The 19,440-nt window shown below is 42.7% G+C and overlaps 1 protein-coding gene across 9 annotated transcripts in view; it reads right to left on the reverse strand.

Moving 5' to 3' along the window:
- Positions 1-19,440, reverse strand: part of EXOC1 (exocyst complex component 1) — a 332,741-nt gene that overhangs the window by 15,681 nt on the left and 297,620 nt on the right. For all 9 annotated transcript variants that reach the window (XM_086962628.1, XM_086962632.1, XM_086962630.1 and 6 more), the window contains 2 exons: positions 11,721-11,920; positions 5,951-6,145 (listed from right to left, as the gene is read on the reverse strand). In XM_086962628.1, the coding sequence (XP_086818754.1) occupies positions 5,951-6,145; positions 11,721-11,920 (395 nt within the window). The remainder of the gene's footprint in view (positions 1-5,950; positions 6,146-11,720; positions 11,921-19,440) is intronic.

Genomic DNA, 19,440 nt, shown 5'->3' on the forward strand with positions numbered 1-19,440 from the left:
TTAAAGAGATGCTGTTGAATGTTGAAGAAACAGAGCCAGGCATGCCTGTGGAGGAGGTGACTAGAGTTAGGCATGCCTGTTGAGGAGGTGACTAGAGTTAACACCCCGAGTAGAGGTGTCAGCAGCATCTAGGATGCACTTAATGATTGTGTTGTAAATTAGTTTGCTTTGTGTGACCAATTCCGGTCACCTTTTAAAATTCTCCTCTGGTACATGTTGCAGGAACTCATCCATTTTGTCCCAGTGGGCCTGGTCCTATCAAGAGAGAAGACCAATGGAATTTGTGATGCACCAGTGGTTGACAGGTTGTGTCTCCACTTCCCTTTCCAGCCGCGTCTATCGTTTTACTCTTTGTCTGATGGAGGAGCATTGCCGGTGTCCTGAGCATGTGGTGGGAGTTGGCTTCGAATATATAGGGTCTCAAGGGAGGCTTTGCATTTTTTGTCAACCCGTGGGTTAATAATCTGGGCTTTTATCGGATCATTGAAAATTTCAGGGGTTGGCTGGAGTATCTCCTTCAGCATAGGTAGATCCTGAATGGAGCGATGAGCCTAAAAAAGAGTCTCAAAGAGGAAGTTCTCCTCGGTGGGCTCTTTATGCATATTTACTTTGTGGTAAGCAGCAGCCCTACCTAGAACCTCGTGGTAAGAGGAGGAGTCATCTGGCGGGGAAGGTCGACAGGGTAGAGGACAGGATCAGTATTCGCAGGCAGATCTACATCATATGAGTCTCATGGGTCTCCCTGTGTGAGCATGTCAAAAGTGTCTTCCCAACTTGTCCACTCGTATCAGAATGTGGTGACCCCTGTGGAATGGAGGACAGTGTATCAGGTAAAGAAGGAGGTGGCGAAGGTTATGGTGGGGGTCTGGGTGGAGTGGAAGAGTGTGGAGGTAGTCCAGTGTCAAGAAGAGGACTGGTGGCTTTATCCTGTTACTTTCACTTCACTTTGGATGAGGAGCCGGCTCCAGAGCTTCTTTAAAGCGGAGCTGTCTCTTAGGAGGCCGAGGATCTGGCGTCGGAGGATGTGCAAGTATGCAAACCATTTGGGGGTGGGGATGAAAATTTGCTTCCACTGGGCATCAAGCTGCTCCTGCAACCTCTGGAGGACTGGTTCAACTGGTTCTTAGGCTGGTCTTCAGGTCGGAGCAGAGTGTTTCGGCACCAGCGTGGGGCCAACTTATTGCTTTGAAGCCGACTGTTTCATATCTAGCAGTTAGGTCTGTGCGGAGCCGCAAGCACCAAGGGTGTCTGTTTTAGGATTTTTTTCAGCAATGATCCAAAGCTGGTGTCTGAAGAGGACTGTAAGTGCCAACCATGGCCATTATGCAGTGTTGAGGGAGGGTGGAGTGGGGGGGCAAAGCGGTACTAACAACCTGTTGCACAAGCAGGAAGTCTTTAACATCGAGGTCTGAAAAGGTACTCTCTTCGGGCGAGAAATCCTCCTCGTAAGCGACCGAAGGCTCAGGATGACTTAAGAGGTCTGGAGCATCTTCTCTGCTCCTGCTTGACATTTCCAGTCGATTGGCCCGGTGGTCTCAAAGGGTCTTCTTCAACACAGGAAACCTTGTCGTGCTCAGTTGAGAGGCAAAGATTACAGACCAGGTGGAGATCTGCCAAGGAGTACTTCGCACAACACCAAGGGCAGTATCGAAAGAGTATCCATTTCATCACAGGCAAGGGATAGTGAGAGTGGATCAAACAGTAGGAAAAAGAGGGCTCAACAAGCGAGGACGCACTGGGGGACTGAGCTGACCGGCCTACTATCCTGAACAGTAACTGGAAGTGTAGACCAGATACGAGAGAAAAGGGGCAAGCATGATCGAAAACAATATTGACAGAGAAATAGGGCACGGAAGAACTGAAAACAATCAACGCAACTGAGTCAATCTGGAGCACAGAAGCATACGTCCAAACCCGATGGTGGAATAAAACAATCCAACAATGTAGCCGATGACATGCGGTGGAGTCACACTACCTCATGACTCAAGAAGAATTCTTTGAACAAAAAACAACATAGAAACTGGAAGAAGATCGACAAATCTTTATTCCTTGGTTCCCTCTTTAACTCGACTCCTCCGGGCAATCCCTCACTCGACCTGGCTGATGCACAGCTCACTAGCTGGTACTGGCTGCCTGTGACAAGTTTGCTTCCCTCAGGAAGATCCACGCCCCCGCCGCCATGATCGTCAGAAATGGTTCTCTACTGAATTGAAACACTAAAAACAAGCCCTAAGACAACTGGAAAGAAAGTGGCGTGGCAACTACAAACCTGAAGATAAACAGTCCTATTTAAACTTATTTTAAATTTACAGAAAATCTATTTTAACAGGCGAAGCGGCGCATTTTTCATCTAAAATTTTTTCGGCTACCAACCGCTCGAAAGGGATTTTTCATATTGTGAATGAGTTATCCAACTCTGAAAGAACCCTATGTAAACACCCCCTTCTCAAACTTCTTGCAACACATTGAATCTCTTCTTTATTGATAAAATTAAAAAATTCAAGTCCAGTATCCCGGTCAGTCAAAGGTTGTCCCCTAGCCCCCCCCTTTACTAACCACAGTACATTCTCGCATTTCCCCTTTTATTAATCTTCTTTCAAAAGTTAAATCCGGCTCACCCACCGACTGTTGCCATTCTAGCATTTTGAACGACATTTTTACTGCCATTACCAGTCCTGCTCTAAATCTCTTAAATAATTCTCTATCTCAAGGCACTGTCCCTGCAACTTTTAAAGAGGCTATTGTTGTTCCTCTCTTGAAAAAGATGGGCTCTGACCCGCTAACTCTGACTAATTACCACCCAATTTCTCTCCTTCCCTACCTGGCCAAGGTATTGGAAGCCTATGTCACAGGCTGTCTCACTGACTTCTTGGAAGAATCAGAATTCCTTGAGTCCCATCAAGCAGGCTTCCGCCCAGCGCACTCTACCGAGGCGGTAATCCTTACAGTATTGGATACCCTCCGCAGTGAGGCTGATAGCGGCTCCTCACTGACCCTCGTCCTGCTTGATCTCTCCGCTGCCTACGACACGGTCAACCACTCTCTTTTGGTCGACTGTGTGAGGGACCCTGGAATCTCGTGCCCTGTCTTAAGCTGGATCAACTCTTTCCTCTTTTAATGCTGCTTTATATTCTACTAATCCCTTTTCAGATTGAGTTCTTCTGAATACTCCCTGCGCCACTGTCGTTCTAGTTGTCGCAGTTTAAGTTTAGCCTTCATCAGTTTCATTGTAACAAATTATGCTGGTTTTGCCCTAGAAATTACACACTGTCTCTTTAGGGGCTGTCGTCAACCAATTTCTGAGCTTTTGTTCAGCCTCAAGGCCTGAGTCACTCAGCATGGGTATAGTTTGTTGAAGAGTAGATGCCATATTATTCATCTTAACTCGTTTCCATTTTAGTATATTTTTCTAATTTCTGATGATTTAATGTAAGAGACCTTCCATATAGGGATAGTGAACTCTATCAATTGATGTTCCAACCATACACTGATATTCTATAATATTGGCCATCTATAATATTTGCTATGTTAAGCATCGAAATCGAGTGCAATGAGTGTCCTTTTATAAGATCAAACTCATTTGCATGCTGTAGAAAATTTAGAGCTGTCATTGGGTCTATAAACTTCTGGTCTATCAGACCTTTGTTCAATGAGTCCGACCAGAAATTAAAAGCGCCTATGACCAACATTTGTGAAAACTCAGCAGCCAAAGGACAAATTACTTCAAACATTATCTCGCCATAATAAACCACATGCAATAGCCTGCTTTTGTTAAATTCCATTATAAAAAGTTATAAATCCACCTTTTTGACTTATTTGCAATGAAGCTGACTTGCATGTATAACAGCAGCAACACTTCCCCTTTTGATTACATTCTCTATTTGATTAGAGCAAGTATTATTCCTCAGGAACTGCCTCCAATAATTCTGGTATAGAATCCTCTATCAGCCATGACACAGTAAGCAATAATAAATCCGGCTCAATATGTATTATATTGTCATTAACTTCTATACGATGTGTAATAAGACAAGAGGTTTTGAGGTATGCCATTAGGATTGCGTGTGCTGGTGGTTCCCAGATTGATTTAATTTTGGCCGAAGGGTTTTTAAAAATGCTAGTTCCACTATTGCCATTAATTTGTGCTGGGGAAATTAGACCCCGTTGGTATTTTGCACTGAGACAAGCTCTGGGATAATGTTCAGGCCTAGCATATTAAGTTTGTGTAGATCCTCCACTAAGCAGGTTATATTTTGGGCATAGAGTCTAGCCCCTTGTACCAGCTGGGCGCAAAAGGGCTTTCCATCGGCACGCTAGACGTGAGGACGAGCAGCCCTTTTCCTTAAGCAGCCTTTCTGCTGTTACCTCATTGGTTGCACAAACCATAGAGAGTTAACCACTAGGCCAAGATGGCGTCACCCGGGAGTATTTCATTCAAAGTGCCAATTTGACCTTTGAAGGATGTATGGTCGATTTTAGAATGTATTTTGCCTTGAAAGTGTTTTTGCATCCTTTATCCATTTCCTTAACTGGCTGGTAAATTTATAAAGGTCTGAAAAATGTGAAGGGATAATTCCACGAGTAATAACTTCTGCATGCAACACATCCACTTTGTTCAGGCAGCGATATTCAGCCAGCTCAGATAATGAGAAAATAAGCTTTTGTGAACCCAAGAGCTCATGCAGCATGCCCTGAAGATTGAAGATTGCTTGCAAGGACCCATCCCGGCATTGACATAGATGAGCTGCTACAATAAGAAAGCTAAAGAGGAAGAAGAAAGAGAATAAGTAGAGGTATTTTATTTCTTAATTTAAGTTTTTAGGTAAATCTTTTCCTCTCATCTTGGGGGTGAATTGTGATTTAGGTCTTGTAAAAGGGGTTATCCGGTAAATGTTGACACAAATCACCTCAAAATCCAAGCAGGCATCATCGAACAAAGGAACTTTCTAAAATACTTATGAATGGTGATTGTTAGTGATAACAGATTGAGAAAAAATGAAAAAAATTCTTCACTGGATTTTCCCTTTATGTGCATTGTTACCCAAGACGTTACTTTGCACTACACAACATGACATAGAAGGTTTTACGTATAGTGCATATGCATCTAATTTAAATTCTCAGTTCAACAGGAAACTACTGTAGTTTTCGTTGAACGTCCAAGACATGTATGAATTTAGGAAGGTAGCAAGCTATTCGCACTGACGCATTTTTAAACCTTTTGTTGCTATGATTGTAAGTCTCCCGGGAGGCCAAAAAATATCACATTACAGTAAAAAAATGTCTGGAAGACAGACACATGGACATTAGTGTGGGGTATAGAAAAGAAAGAGAACATCTCGGAAATCACAAGATTTATTATTTATTATAGATTTATTTATTTATTATAGTTGGCACAACAGATTACATTTATGTGCGGTTCCCAGGAGAGTTGACTGTCCAAAAAAAGGTTTTGGGCCTTGATGTTAAGGGCCCATGCTAATAGTAATTTTGTTTTGTTTGCATAACACTTTAGAAGGCTGTATGCCATCCACCTTTGTGCCTCCCTAAGACAGTCAAATAGAGTCCAGTGTAAAATACGGCTCCTAATGTAGGTGTATGATGATTTGGGTGTCATCTGCATAAGAAAATGGGTAATGGCAGATGCATTTGATGAGCTTCTACATCCTAATAGATTTAGGTGTGTGCCTTAGTACTAGTGCTTTTTGGTCTAGATAGGAACACTGTACTCCCAACTCGACAAAACTTAAAGGTTTGGCAGTGCGCAAAAAGGACAAGAATAGATCAGAATCACGCATATACTTTACAGACACTACAAACGATCAAAAGTATGATGAAATCACCTTATTTGAGAAATGTGATTTAAACCATAAAACACAAATAGTAAACACTAAGATTTTCACTGTGCAAAATGCCTATTATTAACACATTCTCCGGGCACTCACTATAACCATACCTGCAGCAAATTCTCCTCGTCACATAGATGCTTATTGACTTTCTTATACAGATTATCCAGTCCCTTCTTTACTTCCTTCCCAGGATACTCCTTAATAACCTTACGAAGTTCTTGCTTGTTGAAGGCAAGTTGGTAGCTGACCTCATCTTCTCTCACACCCTGGGCAACTCGAGTTTCAACACCCTCAAAGAAGTGCTGAAAAGGAGATCAATTATACAGCTATAATAAGGGTACAGCGTATATTTTCAAAACAACAATCACAAAGAAAACTATATTTTCAAAGCATGCATAAAAGATTGTGTGTTTCAACCACAAATACCCTTCTGGTCTGTACTATGAAATATCCAATTATGTTTTGCGAATTTTGTACTATGCAATAAACAGCAAACAGTTGGAGGAATAGGAACTCAGACTGATTGGTATCTATGTTTGCCTAAGCATGGATTAACTAAAACATGTGAGAATCAATTAATCTTTATTCGATCTTATCAAAATAGATCATAAAAGTTAAGCAAATACAAAATGTACATGGTTAAAAAATAAGATAAATAGGAAATAGGTGGTGCATGCCCTCTGGGATAATCCAAAAGTTAGAGAAAATTATTAGGGAGGTAAATCAACTTTATGCCTGGAACCAGTCTATCTCTTGTGGACTCAAAAGCGTGACTAACAATAGAGAAAAAAACAGTCACCCAATGGTTAATAGCTCCTGAATACACAGCCAAATTTGCAAAAATAAAGTAACCCAAGTTAATACAAAATTATCAAAAATTGAAACTTTGGTCAATTCCAAATTTGGATGTATTCATTCCTCATGGTTGGTCAGTCGCCGGAGCCGAGAATTCATCTCATTCAATATTATAACACAAATACTAGGTTAAATCATGCTTGCCCAGACCCAATGCATTTCGGGCAATCAAAGCCCTTCGTCAGGGGAATTTTCATTGACGTGGGCGAACAAACAATTACTGGCGTCTTAGTCATTCCTTCACGACTGTCAACTAAGACGCAGGTGCCGTGCATATATCCAAACCCCGCTGTACACCAACGCTTCTACCTCTAGCTATTAGCAAAGTCTCAGATAAAAAATAGTTATATATATTTATGGGTAAATCGTGTAAGTGAACAGTATACGCAGAAGATTTTTGAGGCAAATTTGTATTGCATATGAAACGTGTATTTTTTACTCAGATGTGCAGATGTGTTATATTTTAAATTTTTCTCTAATTCCACATCGTTATATATCAAGTATCCTAATGCTGTGTGTTTGTGAGTCTTACCACACTATGACACATGCTCCAAGAGTCAAAAGGCCTCACAACTGTTGGGGACATTGAAAAACGCAACAGCAAACGTGTACATGAATACATGCAGCGTACACTCAGACATGTTTGTCAAACTTTTGGTTAGCTTTAACAAGTAAAAGATAACACATAGAATACAAGTGCGACCAATGATTAAGAGGATACAAAAACATGCTTTTGGACAACACTGGTTTACGAACAGAAATAAAATGTTTTCCCACCTGGTTGCTGAAAGACGGAATTGTAGGGGGCGGCAGGAGACTGAGCGGATAGGGATACATGAGGCAGGATGCGCGGGCAACTCCCACACATCACATAGGCACATGTTGGAGGGTCGCTCTATGGGGGTAGGGCTAACTCCCTCGTGAGGCGAGAAAACTCGAGTGCCCTAGACTTCTAGCTGAGAACTTCCCCTAACACCACAGCTTGCCACACTCTTAACTGCCTTGTATGTCACTGCTGCTAAGCTTTTTCTTTTGCTGACAACTTGTTCAATGCAGTGCACTTCATTGAATACTATATATATAAATTACAAAAAAAAACTTTCACAAAACCTTTTAGGAACTTTGCAGCTCATTCTACCTAGAAATCATCTATACATGATTGCATTTTAATTCATTTTTCAGGAACAAGTGAAAATGCTTTCTGGAAAAATACACTATGAAAATAAGATTCTTGGGGCATGGCCAAGTCGTGTATGGAGTAGAAATAGACTTCCTGTGCTCCTCTCCACCTCGGCATACACAGTATCCAACAGCACCCGACATTTAAGCCCAAAACACAGATTTAACCATTGCAGGGATTATAGAGCTCCCAGACTCCTCATTGGAGATCTAAGTCTTCCTTATGGTACACAGTGTCTTCTGAAGTATGTGGCTGCCATTTTGTGAGCAGAACACGCCTTGGCAATGAGGCGTGATTCCTGCACAGAGGCTGTCTAGAGACGGCGCTTTCCACTCAGACAGCAGCTGAGAGAGACTCAGTCAGGGGGGACCTCTGTGAACGACGGGACCCCCCATGAATGTGACGCACGGCCTGGTGCAGTGCTGTTGTGGGCGCAGTATCAAAGGTGCCCATGATCAAAAGAGTATATAGGACTGGCTTCTGTTTGAAATCTGATTAGAAATCATCTCCATCAAGACAGGCTTCAAAACATAGTTAACAGAAGTTCAAATGGACATCTTTGAGCTGGGGAATAATGTAGACTATCACAAACGATCTGCTGACTCAATAAAGGAAGATTAAGAGTTGCTATAGCACAGGGTGCAAGCACTAACAGACCAAATCACAGACCAGCAAACAAAACAGAAGGTTTGGAAAACCGAAGCAGGCACGCCAACATATGTATCGGAGGTATCCTCAGAGTTGCAGAAGGAGATACTGTGGGCTTTACCAAGGAACTCCTCCAGACCATTAAAGACGAACTAGTAGCAACCCCACCCATAGAGTAATATCCAACATGAACCAACCAGAAGCTCCCCGGACATTCTCACCCAAGTGCATTTCTTTGAAGACAAGGAATCCATCATGAAACTGCCTGGAAACTCGCTAAGGACATCTCTCTTCTTAAGAAGCTCTTGTTAGATCCAAATATCCTCAGCAACTATAGGCCCATCTCGTTGCTACCAGCATTTGATAAAATAATTGAAAAACGGCCAAAGTTGCTGCACCCTAGTCAATCAGGGATCTGCCTTGCCACAGTATGGAGACAGCACTACTAGAAATATCTGACCATATCCAGTGGTCTCTGCATAAGGGTAAAAATGCAGCCTTATTCTTCTCAACCTATCTGCTGCATTTGATACTGACCCGCACACAATTCTTTTCCAACACCTTGCCAACCTGGGGGTGGAACGCCGGGTGTGGGACTAGTTAAAGTAATTCCTGGACTCCAGAGGGCAGTGGGTGTGGGGAGCGCCTTCACCTCTGAAGTTAAAGCAATGAAGCATTGTGTCTCCCAAGGCTGTTCCTTGAGCCCTACACTTTTTAATGTTTTTATGTCACCACTGATCACATTAGTGGAGTCATTTGGTCGAAAAACCATTTCTTATGCGGATGACACCCAATTGCTTTTCGCTTCTGAGGGACCTCAGTCCTTGGTTGAAATACCTTAAGTATTGCATGCTTGCCGTCTTTGAGTGGATGCAGAGCAGCCAGCCGAAATGTAACGCAGATATAACTGAAATTCTACTTTTTCGCCCCCATTCGACAAACTGATGGGAAGATATTTGGATCTCCTGCCTGCTCCCAACCACCACCACCCCTGCCCCCATTCCCCCATCTCCAGTAGTAAAAAATGCATGAGTTAAATAGAACAATCAACTTTCCATGCAACCCAAGATTTCTGTGGTGGTTGGGACAGTGTTTTAGGCTGCTTCTTACTCTTAGGAACCTCTTGTTTGTATCTTCTGCCTTTGCATTGTAAGAGGAGTGTGATTCATGTGTTGATTACATCTCTACAGGACCACTCCAACACCCTCTATCTTGGGGTATCAGACACTCTGCTAAGTCATCTTCAGGTGGTTCAGAATGCTGCTGCCTGGCTCATCCTGTGTTTGCCTTCTCGGTCTTCGATCTCCCCATTCTTAAACTTTCTTGCATTGGTTACCTTTCCATATGGTAGCATCTCAGGAAAGCCAGGATTATCTTGCACAGGGGTTCCTGTCCTATTGCCCTACTAGATCACATGTTCGGCATCTACCACTTTGATGGTAGTGCCTCACATTAAATGTAAGAAGAAGGGATGTAACGCTTTCTCGTTCTTAGTGGCTAAAACCTGGAATGAGCTCTCGCTGGACCTTCGGATGCTTCCTTTGGATGAGGTCTTCTGAAAGAGACTGAAAACTTGACTTTCCTCCTCCACAAATTAGGATATCTGTGTTTTTAGTGAGTACTTGTACTCTAGAGCCGGGACGATACTGAGTAGCTGTCTGCTTTACAAAACAGCATAATTCATTCATTCATTTATTGAAGTGGGTTGTCGGAACTGATATTTTGAGGCTCCACCATCCAACTCTACCAAGACTTATCTCTTGTCCCCATGAGCAAACACATTGACTTTAGGCCAATTATTGACTTCCTACAAGAACACAACATCAAATACCATTAGGGCCACCCATTTAATCTCAGTGTTTAATGAAATGGAAAGCAGTGATATGTACGCTCTCTGTCAGAAGTCAGGGCGATGCTGGGCATACCCAAGGAATTGGAATCATAGGTTCCAGCCAGGGAAGCATGCTAGTACTGTACGTGCCCAGAATGGCAAACCATATGGAATAAGGAGAACAAGTTAGACCCTATTGGCCTTTTGGTTGTTTTTACACTGTATCCTTTTTTTGTTGATTATGATCTTGTGCGGTTGGGGGGGTTTAATGGTTAATTCAAAGAATATGGGGAAATTTGGTCTGTTGGTTTTAAGGTACAAGCAGAGGAATATGTTACAACCTCCAATGTCACATGACGATAAGTGCCCCTTATACATGGAAACTCCTCCCACTGAATATACAGGCTGAAACTTCCTAAACAAATGACACTAGTAATGGAGATACCTCTTGCAACACAACCCTGATATCATATTTCTCCTGGAAACACACCTCCTTTAAAATATACTAACAGCACATGCAACACTCAAGTACCCTCACAAATATTGCGCTTCCACCCCTAGCAAAACCTAGGGCGTGGCCGTCTTATCACACCCCACAATGGACAAAAACCGATATCAATTTTACGGGTTGTCACTGGATAAAACAGAAAAACCAGGGGGGAAAGGTCGATGCTGATGATGCTAAATTTATATTCCCAAATAACTCCCAAGACACTTTTATCCAGGGGTATATTACAGCGGGGGATTTTTTAAACTCACATGGGACCTGGACAGAAATAGAAACCTAAACTCCTATTAAGGGACGAGGCAATTTCGCCTCTCCTTAATAATAAGAGACCAATGAACTGGTACTTGTTGATAGATGGTACCACCTGCACCCCCAACCTTAGGGACTAATCGTGCTATGTTCATGTATGCACACTTACTCCTGCATTTATCACCCACTCCCTGCTTAACACTGGCCGTGGCCTCATTCTTAGATATATTGATATAAGGGCATATACACCTGAAATGTATCTGGAATGAGAGACTTTGTCAACCTGGGGCCCACCCTAATGAAAGTTGAACCTGCAAATACAAAGCTCCAGATAACACCACCATCATGCATTTCATCTTTTTTGCACTGTTCCATTTTTGTGTGTGTTTTTTCAGGGGTGTTGGGAGGGGGATAGGGAGGTCATTCTCTTCATTTTGCATTGAATAATGTACTATTTCTTATAACACATGCATGACATTTACTAGCAAGCATCATGCCGACACTCAAATCTGTGTGGCTAACGGCGATGACTTAATGAAAAACAGTTATAGCCACTTTCATGAAACTTCTCAATAAAAAGATTTGACACAAAAATAAGATTCTTACATTTAGTTTCTCGAGTGGCTGCCCTAGAGAGTAAATGACATAAGATTGAAGATGATCACCATATTTCTGTTTAGCAACTCTTTTCTCAGCTTCCAGACACGGTATTTTTAATCGGGAAAGCGTAGCAAGGAGATGGTGGAAGTTCTCCAACATCACTACATCCCTAGGTGTCTTCTGGCTTTCATTGGCAACTTTTTCCACTTAGAAACAAAAAAAAAAAAGAAGTAAACATTAATGGAAAGTACAACCAACTCCTTAATTTTACTTCGAATTCAATAAAGATAATCCAGTTATGAATTTATACTTTTAACATCAGTTTGCCAGTATTTTAGAAATTATCCATATGCTCCTCTACTCAACAGTGAAGTGTAAAACTAGACAATGTTGACCCCTTCCAATAGTAAGTAAATAAAATAAGACAAAAAAAAGTCAAATGGCGTTAAATGTCTCTGGGTCACAGATACAATCTCAACCAAAAGCCTTTGGCTAATTGCTAATTTTGTAACCACCTGGTATCCTCGTGGCTCTTGGCACACGAAAGGGGCACCAGTGTTTCAGAAGGACGGTGATATTTCTGGCTCAGGTGAGCAGCAAAAATGTATCACCCTCCAATTACATATCAATGAGGGCTATCAAAACAAACACAAATGGGGTTGCTAATGGTTGGAAACGGCACAAGTGGGCATAGTTACAGTTGGGCTGTAAGTGCACCTTTCATTTCAAGTGAAACAGTAAAAACGGGTCTTGGTCAATACTTTGGGTCTCATTTGTGCAGAAAAATGAGAAGATACTAATTACTGGAATCTAAGCATTTTTTCAAACGTTAAAGGCCTTTATCTTCAAAATAGGTGGATGTGGTCACACGTTACCAGTGGCGGGGGCATACATTGGGAATAGAAACCCGACCCTCAATAATTCAAGAACTGTAAGTCAATCAATGGTTAAGGCAATCTACTGCAGTACCAAATGCACATAAGTGTCTTTGGTGCAAGAAAGAACCCTGGTAAATCTCTGCAGCCCAACAGCAAGAGTTGTAGGCACTCCAGGAAGTCAATAGTTGCAAAAGGGACTTCTAACAGGCACATTCCCTGTCCAACACCACCATATGTCTCCTTTAAAATCCTCATTCAATCAGAAAGAAGATTGGAATTTCTCAACTCTAGGTCCTCAGAAGCAGAGCTACCAACTTCAAACATACTGGATTGTGAGGAAATACAATATCTTATTTTTAGGATATTGGCTTACGACAGAAGGCTTATGTAGGAGACAGGATAGTGATGCTGCTGGACTGAGTAACCTCAATTTCCTGAATCATTGCCTTTTCTACTGGAGCTGCCCACTAAAGTTATTCACATAGTCTGTATCTGTCCTGCAATGTATCAAGATCGAAGGCACTGGCTGAAAGACAAACTCAACGAGCAAGGAGTCCGCACCTGTCGATCTGCGATTGTCCAGATTCTATGCTCAGCGGACCCACAACTGATCTGCCGATCAGTAAAATTTCTGGACAGCTTTGTGAAAAAAACGAGGCCCACAGCCATCGAACCGACCTTCGCCGAGAGCTAAGAACACTGTTTGAATAACAACTCGTGCTCTAGCAAAGCCCACTGAAATCAGTGGCGGCCTTTTTGTAACATAGTTTTATCCTCGTTTTTTAAAATTCTCCTCCTCTTCCCTGTTGCTACTTACTACTCCTTCCCTATTTTTTAAAAGTTGTTTTAAACGTCGTAGAATGTTATATATTGTAACGGTTTTAACTAACCAAGCAATAAAGAATTTACTTACTTACTACTGGAGCTGCCCACTAAAGTAGTTTTTTCTATCTTAAAAGATCATTTGATAACACACACATCTCAGTCCGAGAACCTATGACCAGAAAGCCTGGGAAAAAGTGGACATCTTGGGGGGTTCGAAGGCAATGTCTCTCTCTTTCTCCAGAACTAATAAGTTGTCTTGGAATTTCAAAGCACAATTAGCACACACACTTCTAATAAATGACATGAATTAAGGATTAACCATTCAGCTTTGTTTTCTGGACGTCAAATTGGTGCTTTAGAACCCTTCTGTCCATAGTTCCTGACACACCTACCTGCATATTGCATAAGGTGACCTTCCACAACTAACCTATTCTAACACAATTGAACTGCCTTCGAGAGAATGCTTTCCAAAACAAATCATGATAATACTGTGTCTTTTCAAGTGCACTGTGCCCCGGATTGTGGCCTTACATAGCTGAACATAAGAGATCAAAATATTATTCAACTTAATGCCACTCATTTTATCAAAATAATTAGGATGAGCCGCGAAGGGGAGTAAGCTCTGATTTGAACTGGTCATATTAAGGTAGCAAAGTTCTCTACATTAAATATTCAGTCCACTGAGCTGTTCTTGCACTCAATTACATTTCTCTTAAAGAGAGGATACTTCCAATTGGAACAGTGTGACCAAGTCCTCGAATTCCCTAAAAAGGCTATTTTGTCTCTGAAGAACAGATGCAAGTCTGGGTGTCAAAGACATCACTGAGGGTCTTCCTGTTTCATAGGACAAAACAATGAGAACAATAATTTTCTTTTTATGGTGACTTTCTAAATTTCTATGCCTCTACTTTGGTGCTTCAGCCCCAAAAAAGAAAAGCTTTTGCATTTGTATTTCAAGATTGAGGAATTTACAGTAACTACTGAAAAAGATCATATGCTAATCCAAATGTTGGAATAATTAAATCACAGTTCAGTATCAAATTAGACAGATCTGTAGAGAAATAATATTAAGGGACAACCTCGGGCTCCACTGTGCATAGCAGTGTTTAGCTAACCACTTGATATTTATGGTCAAACACAAAACTGTCGGGGTTAACATAGACCATTATTTTTTTTAATAACTTTTTATTTCAATGTGCTCAGCAAACAATATGACAAGTACACATTTCACTACGGATCTTCGAATCATACTATTAATTTCTCTTTGATCATTACAGAAGGTAACATTCACCATTGGAGCCCCACTCCCCTCACCTACAGAACCCTGTAGGCCAGCCAGAACCATTATTTTTAAAGCACCAGTTTAAGTTGAGATGTGAGACGAGAGTTGTGTTTTACATGTAAAGAAAATTACTAAGTATTTAGGAATAATTTCATAAGGAGAAAGTTTGTCTTTACAGGTTATTCAAAATAAATATATATACATTCAATCGGAAGAAGCTTGGATGATCTTGCTAGATAACATTTAAAAAATGCATATTAATGTCGGACTACAGACATTAGCTGGCTCTAATTCACAGAATACACATATAGGGCTTTGGATATGCCCTCTCATGCCACTGGCTTGTTTGAGTGAGTCCCATTTAGGCCCTGGCTCCATGCGTTTTCTGTCAAGTTTTGTACAAGCCCACGAAATTACATTTTTGCTGTTACACTTCTCATTTTGTAAACAGTAGACAAAGTAATTCTCAGACAGTGATACACAGCAAAAATAAGTTACCACGCTCATCAATGAACGGGCATGCAGCTTTGTATTATAAGAAGAATCTTCTCTTTTATGGCTCCCAAATGAATCTGGTGAATAGATGAGAACATTCTCTTTGTAATGCAGTGAGATGGTTTTCTGCTCGTTCAATGAAAAACAGTATAGTCCTGCTGCATTTTATCCTCTGCCCTGGCAGGAGATTGTGTGGTATGTCAACATTTCATCTCATCTGCCATATCAGCTCTATTGCAACAAGTTTCTGTGGACATTAGCACCCAGGTCTGTCACAAGGCAGAGCATTAGCGAGTCCAACCAGAGAATCTAAAAGCAATAAAGTACTGGCAGATTTGGCACTACAGCAGTACATCTGGCAGTGCCAAAAGAATCCTTGGTCTGCCATGGATATGGCAGATTGCTGACGCCTAAAATGAAAAAAAGTGCTGAAAACCCCGGTATTTTCAGGCATGCATTAATTGTACATACGTTTACAATACATAGCTGTAAGTTGTAAGCAACCACATTGGTGTTAATGGTGAGTCTGGTGACTGAGGTGCAGCCTGCCACTTGCTTTGGTTAGCTTGTCTGAGGATCACAAGGCGAACGCTGGTAAAAACCAATAATCATGGCTTAAAACAAAAAATGTAAACCAGTTTTATTGGTTAAGCTAATACTTACTCATGATTCAAGTGAACATTGCCATGGAACAATTTGCTAATTAGAACATTATGAAATGCGGCAGGGAAGAAGAGCATCTTATTGGACAAAAAATTATTGATAAGTGGTTCATGGATGTTTATAGTACAAGATATGACTCGGTCTGTAAATAAATTGGACACAGTGCAAAAATGTTTACAGCCTTGGGGGACTATTCATCATCTGTTCAGTAATCACTGGTCCCTATGGTATGATGTTAGTATGAATTTGTTATGTTAGTATGAATTTGTAGAGCGCACGTTTACCCCAGGGTTTCTTGGCGCTGTGTGCTACTGGGGAACCCGTCCTGGCTTACCCTGTGAGATGGTCCCTGTTGGGCACCCCCAAGGTGAAGCCAGGCATCCCCGGCAGCGAGGGGGCTGTTGTGGAGATTAAGCAAGCTATTGCCCAGAGTTGCAGCGTGGGACCCATGGTTAGAGAGGCACCGAGGCGAGATTTATCGAGCCCGCTGGCATTGGTTCCGTACCCTGCCGCATCGGGAAATGAACCCTGGTTCCGGGCCGACCTCTGCTTCTGGGTCTGCCGCCTCTAACCGGTGAGCCACACTTCTCCACTGGGCCATGATGGGCTAACTACATTCCAATCAAGGCTGTTTTATTACCCATCCATGAAACTGCCATGGCTCCTTTTCCAGGTTTGCATCAGGAGTAATACACTAGCTACACCACTGTATAAACTATCTCACTTCTGACAGCAAGAAAAAATAAACAACTGGACATGAACAAGATGGAAAAAAAAATAAAGTCAGGTAGCTCGTAGCATGTTTCTCCCAAGAGTTGAAAATGTATTGTTTTCAAGAGATAGATTTCTAAAACATATTCAATGTGGAAAGTAGATTTCAAAAGAATGATCTAGATGGTACACATTTTCACAACTTGATGTACAATAATAGCGGACATACTCTGCAAGCGTAGCCTTTTAGGAAATTACATTTTAGGGTTAATGGAATGTTTCAAATTGGCAACTGTGAATGTATCTGCCTAGCCCACAAAATTGTGCACTAGACAACACAGACAGGTTTTCTGGTGCAACAACCAAAGTGGTAACCATCAACAAATATAGGCATCAGGTGTGCCATAGAGTTACCAGTCGCCTATGAATATATCTTTTAGAATTGCCCAACATGGGAAAAATACAACTAGCAGTGACACATCCTAGAATGGAAGGAACTATCTATATCTCTCATTCTCTCTCTATACATTTTTTTGGGTGAAGAACAATTTGGTGTGATACATGTATGACTTGTAAGAAAATAAAGAAACCTTTTGATCGCTTTTTGAAGTGGGCTCCGTTTGTCGGTGAAAAGGAAGTCAAGCACTAGATTATATATATCAGCGTGATCAAGGACTCGTGTAGCCAGAAACGCGTAGCTGTTTCCCTGTGCTAAAATAAATCTTTTGCACCTGATCCTGTGGTCCGTCTCCTCTCTCGCTGGTGTTGCTTCATTGCTTGCCGGAGGTGTTGTGGAGCCATCCTGTGAAAATATAAATATATATATATATATATATATAGTCAAGTCAAGTCAAGTCAAAAGATTTATATAGCGCGCTACATACCCAGAGGGTCTCAAGGCGCTTGTAGGAGGGTGGGGAGTTACTTGTCGAATATCCACGTTTTGAGTTGCTTTCTGAATGCTAGGTGGTTCTGAGTAAGGCGAAGGTGAGTGGGAAGTGAGTTCCAAGTTTTAGCTGCTAGGTAGGAGAAGGATCTACCTCTCATGGTGGTTTTGTTGATGCGAGGTACAGTGGCAAGGGCTTGGTTGGAGGATCGTAGCTGGCGGGAGGGGGTGTAGAAGGATAGTCGTGTGTTGAGGCATTCGGGTCCGATTTCGTAGAGTGCTTTGTGTGCGTGGGTTAGGAGCCGGAAAGTGATCCTCTTATTGACGGGGAGCCAGTGGAGGTTTTTCAGGTGATCAGAGATGTGTTCTTTACGCGGGATGTCTAATATGAGCCTGGCTGAGGCGTTCTGGATGCGTTGTAGTTTTTTCTGGAGTTTTGCGGTGGTGCCGGCGTAGAGGGTGTTTCCGTAGTCCAGTCGGCTCGTGACCAGAGCGTGGGTGACTGTTTTTCTAGTTTCGGTAGGGATCCAGCGAAATGTTTTTTTGAGCATGCGAAGAATGTTGAAGCAAGATGAAGAAACGGCGTTGACTTGTCTGATCATCGAGAGTGAGGAATCCAGGATGACGCCCAGGTTCCGTGCGTGGTCCGTCGGGATGGGTGCTTTTCCAAGGGCCTCTGGCCATCAAGAGTCGTCCCAGGCGGAGGGGGAGGTACCTAAGATGAGGACTTCTGTTTTGTCGGAGTTCAGTTTCAGACGGCTGTGCTTCATCCATTCGGCTACTTCTTTCATTCCTTCGTGTAGGTTGGTTTTGGCCGTGTTAGGGTCTCTGGTGAGTGATAGGATCAGTTGAGTGTCGTCGGCGTAGGAGATGATGTTGAGGTTATGTTGGCGTGCGATGGCCGCGAGGGGGCTCATGTAAACGTTGAAGAGGGTGGGACTGAGTGAGGACCCTTGAGGTACGCCGCAGATGACTTCAGTGGCCTCTGACTTGAATGGTGGAAGGCGGACTCTCTGGGTTCTTCCGGAGAGGAAGGAGGTGATCCATTCCAGTGCTTTTCCTTGGATTCCGATGTTTTTGAGGCGCTGTAGAAGGGTGCTATGGCAGACAGTGTCGAAAGCTGCGGAGAGGTCGAGGAGGATGAGGGCGACTGTGTCTCCATTGTCCAGTAGAGTTCGAATGTCGTCTGTTGCTGCGATGAGGGCGGTTTCGGTGCTGTGCTTGGCTCGGAAGCCGGACTGTGAGGAGTCGAGGGATTTGTTGGTTTCGAGGAATGCGGCGAGCTGGTTGTTGACAGCTTTCTCAATGACTTTGGCCGGGAATGGAAGGAGTGAGATAGGGCGATAGTTTTTGAGTTCGGTGGGGTCAGCTGTGGGTTTCTTCAGGAGGGCGCTGAGTTCGGCATGTTTTCAGCTTTCCGGGAAGGTTGCGGAGTTGAGGGAGCAGTTGATGACGTCTCGGAGGTGCGGTGCAATAATGGAGTCTGCTTTGTTAAAGATGTGGTGAGGGCAAGGGTCTGTGGGGGATCCTGAGTGGATAGAGTTCATCAGACGGATGGTGTCCTCAGTGGAGATTGGCTTCCAGTCATTGAGGATGTTCAGGGGGGGTGGGGGTCCTGCAGGGGATTGGGTGGGTTGGTCTTCGGGTTGGTTGTCGAAGCTGTTGTGGATGTCTTCAATTTTGTTGTGGAAGAATGAGGCTAGGGAGTCGCAGAGGGCTTGAGAGGGGGTGATGTCGTTGGAGTTGGCTGAAGGGTTGGTAAATTCCTTGACGATGTTGAATAATTCCTTGCTGTTGTGGGCGTTGTTATCTAGACGGTCCTTGAAGGCTGCTTTCTTGGCATTTCGGATTAGTTGGTGGTGTATGCGGGTGGCGTTTTTGAAGGCGTCCTTGGTGCTGGTGGTTGAGTCTTTTTTCCAGGCCTTCTCGAGGGAGCGACAAAGTTTCTTGGATTTCTTAAGATCATCGTTGAACCAGGAGGCCTTC

The sequence above is a fragment of the Lissotriton vulgaris genome, chromosome 3_1 (genome assembly GCF_964263255.1).
Source record: "Lissotriton vulgaris chromosome 3_1, aLisVul1.2, whole genome shotgun sequence".
NCBI classification, from domain to species: Eukaryota; Metazoa; Chordata; class Amphibia; order Caudata; family Salamandridae; genus Lissotriton; species Lissotriton vulgaris.